This window comes from Arachis ipaensis, chromosome B08 (genome assembly GCF_000816755.2).
Source record: "Arachis ipaensis cultivar K30076 chromosome B08, Araip1.1, whole genome shotgun sequence".
Taxonomy (NCBI): Eukaryota; Viridiplantae; Streptophyta; class Magnoliopsida; order Fabales; family Fabaceae; genus Arachis; species Arachis ipaensis.
Genome location: NC_029792.2, coordinates 34,045,881 through 34,052,466, shown reverse-complemented (window position 1 = coordinate 34,052,466; position 6,586 = coordinate 34,045,881). Strand labels below are relative to the sequence as shown.

The 6,586-nt window shown below is 37.8% G+C and overlaps 1 protein-coding gene across 1 annotated transcript; it reads right to left on the bottom strand.

Annotated features, from left to right (window-relative positions):
• Positions 4,323–5,748, bottom strand: LOC107610903. The gene is made up of 4 exons (XM_016312883.1): positions 5,250–5,748; positions 4,931–5,148; positions 4,691–4,826; positions 4,323–4,582 (listed from the first exon to the last, which is right to left on the bottom strand). Exons 1-4 carry the CDS (start codon positions 5,746–5,748, stop codon positions 4,323–4,325), a joined length of 1,113 nt encoding a protein of 370 aa, XP_016168369.1.

The window sequence follows — 6,586 nt, the reverse complement described above, 5'->3', positions numbered from 1 at the left end:
ACGATATAATAAATATAAACTAATTTCGTAGTTATTAAAATAAAATAAAGTTACTTTAACATGAAAATAAAATTAAAAAAGCTTTATCATGGAAAAATAGTAGAATTTTGTATACTTGTTTAATAATAACGAAACTAAAACTTGTTAATTATAATTTGTTGAAATTTGATTCTTTTCTGAATGCTATAACGATTTAACTGGATTTGATAAAAAAGAACATAGGATATATAATTGTACTTTTATTATTATTTATGGTTAATAGGGTTTAAGATTTAGGGGAGCACATTAGCAGGTATGAAAAATAAGGTCAAAATAACAAATTTATACACTTCAAATTAAAACTTAAAAAAAAATTTCCAAATGCTTTTTAGTCTAAAATAAGAAAAATAAAGTAAAAATAATAAAAGTGACAAAATTATATTGTTTATTGCTTTTTTATTTTTAATTGCAAAATTTAAAAATAAATATAAAAATATTTATAAAAACTCTATCTAACCACTTCATAAATAGATATCTCATTTCTTCTTTTAAATTTTCAATTATCTCAAGAAGACAACTTATACTAAATCATATATTAGAATTGAAGATTAAATAAACGTAATTAACTCACATGACGTCTGACACAATACTGGCACAATTGCTTCGCATAAGAAATTGTCTCCTCTATCCAGAACGCCACCAACACACGTCAATATCAAGCTTCCGCCACCTCACTTCCTCACATGCGGCCGTGTCGTTTAACCCTCAAAGTAGAGGAGACAGAAAAGTATACATTTCAGGGTTAGAGATAAAGAGAATGTCATTACACATTTTGTAAAGAAGAAAAATGTCATCTTCTCTAAAAATATTTGACCTAACTCTACAAATATCCTAAACCTTTCAAACCATACATCTCTCAAACTCTAAAACCTAAATTTATTTGGCTTAACCCTGCAAACAATCTACATCCGAAAGCATAAATCAAAATCTTAAATTCTAAATCCTTCACCCTAAACCGCAAAACCCTAGACCATCCAAACATAAAATTTCTAAATCCTAAACCCTACAAATACTCTAAATAATTAATTATAAACCATAAATCCAAAGTCTCACACCCTAAATGCTAAACCCTCCAAACCTTAAACCTTTCCAACTCGTAACAGCCCCAAACAATTTTAATCATAGGGGCAAAAATACATTAAAATAAATTTTGTTTAACATCGCTATATCTATAATTTGAAATTACAATGATGAATAGCTAGAATGTTTTTTTTTTCATATATTTACAATAATTATGTATTAAGAGTTAAAATAAAAAAAATCAATAAAAATTTAATTAGAAAGTTTATTTCTTTTCGTCAATCTCAACTAACTTTTTTAAAATAAATTTTGTTTACAAGTTAAATCTTAAACCTTCTAAAAATAGAATTTTTACAATTAAAAAACAACATTGGTTAGTGTGGATAGTTAAAAGTTGGTTCTTTAACTATATTTTTCTGCTAATTAATAGACATATCATATTTCGCTTTTTAATTTACATATTGTTCCCTAGCTGGTGTATGAGTATGATATGGGGGTGGGAGGTGTGTAACCAAGTTGTGGTGTCAGGGCTGAAGCAACTCGGACCCTCCGAGTTCAAGCCACAAAACGCACGGTCCGAGTAGCGTGCATTTGGCTCAGGTTGGTGAGGAACTCGGACCCTCCGAGTTGGCTGAGCTTCACGGACCGTCCGATTTCCAGTGGACCAATCGCACGGTCCGAGTTGGTCTAACAATGGACACGCGTCGCTTCCCCGCTGATCCATAAACGGTGCCCCTAATAAACACACAAAGAAAAGCACCCTCTCTCACCATCCGAATACACACTTCACTCACTAACCTTTCACTCTCAGAGTCACCTTCTTCTTCCTTTCTCTGGGTTTTGCATGGTGGAGGAGCAACAACAATGCCAAAAAAATACAAAGTTAAAGATGTTGATCGATCTGAGCTTCATATTAGTCATTATTTCAATGATCCTGATTATGTAAGTATTTTTTTAAATTTTCTGAAGTTAGCTCACTTTAGGAAGGCATTTGACGAACTTCAGGAAGGGCAGGTGTGTTTTAATTAAAGTAGTATTAGTTTTCGGTTTAGGGTCTGAGACATAATTATACAGCATTGTTATTGTAATTGGCATTGTGGACTGTGATCATGAGGTTCCTTTATTTTTTCCAGTTTGTTTGGGTTGCTTATGCTGTGGATCGCGTGGATCCGAACATCATTCCTCCTGAAATCTACATGCAGTCGGTTATTTGGAGCGCTACAGTTCCGTTGGTATCATTTGAATGTATCGAGTGGCATGCTACCGATAGGTTTAGGCGACAGTTTGGTTTTGTTCAGGGACTACCTAGTCAGGAGCGGAATCTAGACAAGGCGCACGGAGAAATCCTGACTGGTCCCAAGAATCTTAATTGGGCCACGGAACTGAGTCATTCAAATTGGGTGATGCAATGGTCAAACAGGTATAACTACGTTCTATCTGAGCTTCCCATGCCTTCACATCATCTACTAAATAGTTACATGCATTGGTACCGATCAAAATATGGGGACCACTTGAACTTGTCAAATCTTGTGGGTCAAGATAATGATGAAGGTGATCAGGATATCGATGAAGGTGATCAGGATTTGGATGAGGATAATCAGGATACCGATGAGGGTAGTCAGGATATGGATGATGACAATGAAGGACAAGAGCCACATTCGCCGCATATATTACCTCCAAACCCGATTCCAGAAGAACAACCTCAGTCCTCAAGCCAGTATGTACCTCAGACACAGTTCCCCCCATCAGTTCCAATAAGTCAACAATATTGGGGAACCTCACTGTTTGAAACAGGAGAAGGAGGTTCTTTTAGCCAGTTGCTTGGGTTGATGTCTGCAGATCCTGGACTATCACAATATGGACATCAGCCTAAGTTCATGGCAGGTAGGTATTCATTGGATGCGAGGTATCTGGGCCATACCTCATCAGTTGCTTCTGGGGGGTTTGTGTCGGTTAACTCTAGTAAGAGTGACGGTGGACGCGGAGCTTTTTTTAGTCAGAACCCTAACCGTGTTTCCATGGGACTCATTGAGGAAAATGCTAACACACTCGAGAAAGAGACCGATGCGTATCTAGTAGATGACTCGGATGACGAGGAGGATCATGAGGATGATGAAATAGAGGAGTTCGATGAGGATGAGGAATCTCGTAATGATAGTATTATGTTTTGTATTTTACTTTACATGTTCGATTACTTATTTATTTTTTGTTCATAATTGGCATCTTTGTTTGACTTTTAGTAAATGATATGTGGTATATGTCTTGCTTTGATTACCTGATGTACTACATTTAATTGTTTTTTATAAATTGTATACAGGTCAGGCACGCACTCCGGATGAAACCTCCAAAGGTTACAATCTGAGGATTGATCCACCACGTCGTAGCGCTAGTCGCTACACTCCTTCTGTCTTCAAAAAGGCGGCCAAGAAATGCAAGAATTTTGTCAATGATGTGAAGTGGGCCATGAGAAAGTAGTTGTGGTGTAAATTATTTATTTAAGTATTAATCACCTGGACTGTGTTTAGACTAATTTGTATCTATTGGACATTTTGAATTACTGAGATGGACTATGGTAAGATTTATATTGTATGTTTAGAGTATTTATGCATTAAGGACCCTATTCAGGTATTATTGATCTTGACTACGTATTAAGGTTTCATAAAAAGCTGAGTATATTGCTATAGATATCATGTCAATATAACTCAGTTGGACAATTGAGATCATATTATAACAAGCTACAGGTATCGTATATGTACTGATGTGAAAATTGGATCGGACCGGCCGGTTTCAATGAGAAAACCTGTGAACCGAACAAGCCAGTTCAATCAAGAAAACTATGAACCGGACCGGCCAGTTCAATTAGGAAAACTGTGAACCGGACCGGCCAGTGCAACCAGAAAGCCTGTGAAGCGGACCGGTCGGTTCAATCAGAAAAACTGATTGAACCGGACCGGCCGGTTCAACCAGAAAACCTGATTATCGGACCAATCGATTCAACCAGGAAAGCTGTGATGCGGATCTGCCGGTTCAACAAGTACGCAAATTATAATATATTTTTGTGATACGTATCAGTTTTATTTTTTAACACATACATCTGGTACACATTAAAATAAAAACAAATTAAAAATGTTATAAAATAAAAACTGTTTTAAAATAAAAACAAATTAAAAACGTTATACAATGTTACACATATCAGGTCAAGTTATCTCAAATGGACAACCCATGCCATACTAGTGCCGGTCTACACCTACCACAATGTGAACCTACTGAGCATCTCTGTCGGCATTTGTACCAGCTGACTGACGGCATCTACTACGACTGTGTCCCTCAGCTCCACATAGCGTACATCGCCTAGGACGACGTAACATTCGCGTGTCCATCTCATTCAAGAAGCGCGTCATCCTGGGGCGCCCTTTCGAGACACGTCTCAGATACGGATTCGGTACGAAGCGAGGACTGTTGTACGCAGGCCATGTCGTCGGGTTAACTAGTGGCCTAAATCTTGCTCGGTACACCCGCCGAACTTAGTCCATCTTATACACATCATGCACATACAGTTTCCAATCCAGTCGCTGGTTGGCGCAACATGCGAACACATGTCTGTAGGGGATCCGGTCCACCTGGAACTCACCACAGTCACATCGAAGGCCACGTAGATCGACTGCAAACTCCAGTCCACTTGGCATCTCACGCACCTCGAAGACCTCATTCTGCCGGTCAAAGCAACTGACCTGAATGTTTTCTGATGCAAGTTGGTTTGCATGCAACTTCGAGGTCACGACTTCGGAGAACACATGGCCAGCATTAATCCGCGCTTCTACCTCCGCTCTTTTTTTTTGGTGAAAAGCTCGTTCAGCCTGTAGAATGTTGCCTTGACAAGAGCAGTAATGGGAAGATTGCGTGCACCCTTCAACACTGAATTGATGCATTTCACTAGATTCGTTGTCATGTGACCCCATCGGTATCCACTATCAAACGCCAATGCGTACTGTTCATGAGGAATTCGGTTTAACCAGTTTGTATACGCTTCCCCCCGTTCCCATAATCGCTGGTAACGCACTTCATACTCCCACACCGTCCTCGAATATCCTAGAGGATAGCAACAAAAAAAAAAGAATAATTATAGATGTCGAAACAAATATTGAAGGTTATTTCTGTTAATAAGTTACTTAAATTTAGTAAATGGTTACCTATGTTGACGACCAATTTTTGGAGGTACGGTGCCTTGAATTTTTGCAGAAAATTCGACTCTATATGCCTGATGCAGAACATATGAAAAGCTCTAGGAGGTGACCAAGCTCCGTTACTCCGTTCCACAGCTGCATTGATGGATTCGTGTCGGTCGGATATTAGTCCCACACCATCCCGAGTGACAACATGTTGACGCAAGTTACTAAGAAAAAAGTGCCATGCATCAGAAGTCTCTCCCTCGACAATAGCAAACGCAATTGGGACGATATTGTTGTTGCCATCCTGTGAAACTGCGACTAGTAGACAACCCTTATACTTTCCGTACAAGTAAGTCCCGTCCACCTGGACAACTGGCTTACAATGTCTGAATGCCCTGATGCAGGGGTAATAACTCCAAAATACTCTATGCAGTACCCGAATATCACCGACCAAGTCATCACCTTGATATGCAGGCATAGTCTCAAAATGGACAACAGCTGATGGCTCTGTATGACACATGGCCTCAAACCATATAGGCAACGCTTCGTACGATGCCTCCCAACCTCCAAATATTTTTTCTACTGCCCTTTGCTTAGCCAACCATGCTTTCCGATAACTAACGGTGTAGTTGAACTTTGATTGCACTTCTGCTATAACCGATTTTACCTTTAAGGAGGGGTCAGCCTCAACCAATGGCTTTATTGCTTCTGCAATTGTGATGGAGTCCAGCTTCGAATGATCCTGTGAAATGGTGGCTCTGGTACAAAGTTTGACCGAGTCTAGCTGAGTCTATCCGAGTTTACTCAGGATAGAGTCTATGCCCGAGCCAACTCGATTCCATATCTAAACTTGTAAACTCGTACGAGTTTACGAGTTAACTCGAGAGTTTGACAACAATGGCCTATCATATTTTGTTTATCTCAACCAATTTTTGAAAAAAATCCTAGTAATTTCACTTATGTTTAGAAAATTAAATTTCAATTTCGAGATTAACTAGTTGGCTAGTTTTAAAAAAAGATAAAAATACACGTATTGTTGTTTCTATGTAAAGCTATAACTTAAAAATCGTTAAAAAATTTGATAAGTTTGATTAAATCATGATTTAACAGTTCTTAACTGTTAATTTCACATGATTAAAACTACTCTAAACTCCTCCCTTTTAATAAATATGTTATCACTACTTAGAATTTTGTCCAGAATCACTATAAATTCTATAATTTGGGAGGTTCAATAAGTGTTTATGATTATAGAGTTTAGAGTATTATGTTTCGATTTAGTCTAAATATTGTGTTATCCATATGATATGATGCTAATAACTTTATGGAGTAGAAAAAAATATGATATGGACTAAAATAAT

Bases quoted from the DNA above. Each gene is read 5' to 3' on its own strand.
- LOC107610903 (XM_016312883.1), bottom strand. From the start codon at position 5,748: ATGTGTCATACAGAGCCATCAGCTGTTGTCCATTTTGAGACTATGCCT. The intron at 4,827-4,930 runs GCAACATTCTAC...GTGACCTCGAAG, and splicing joins CCATTACTGCTCTTGTCAAG to TTGCATGCAAACCAACTTGC. The intron at 4,583-4,690 runs GTGAGTTCCAGG...AGATGGACTAAG, and splicing joins TGGCCTTCGATGTGACTGTG to TTCGGCGGGTGTACCGAGCA.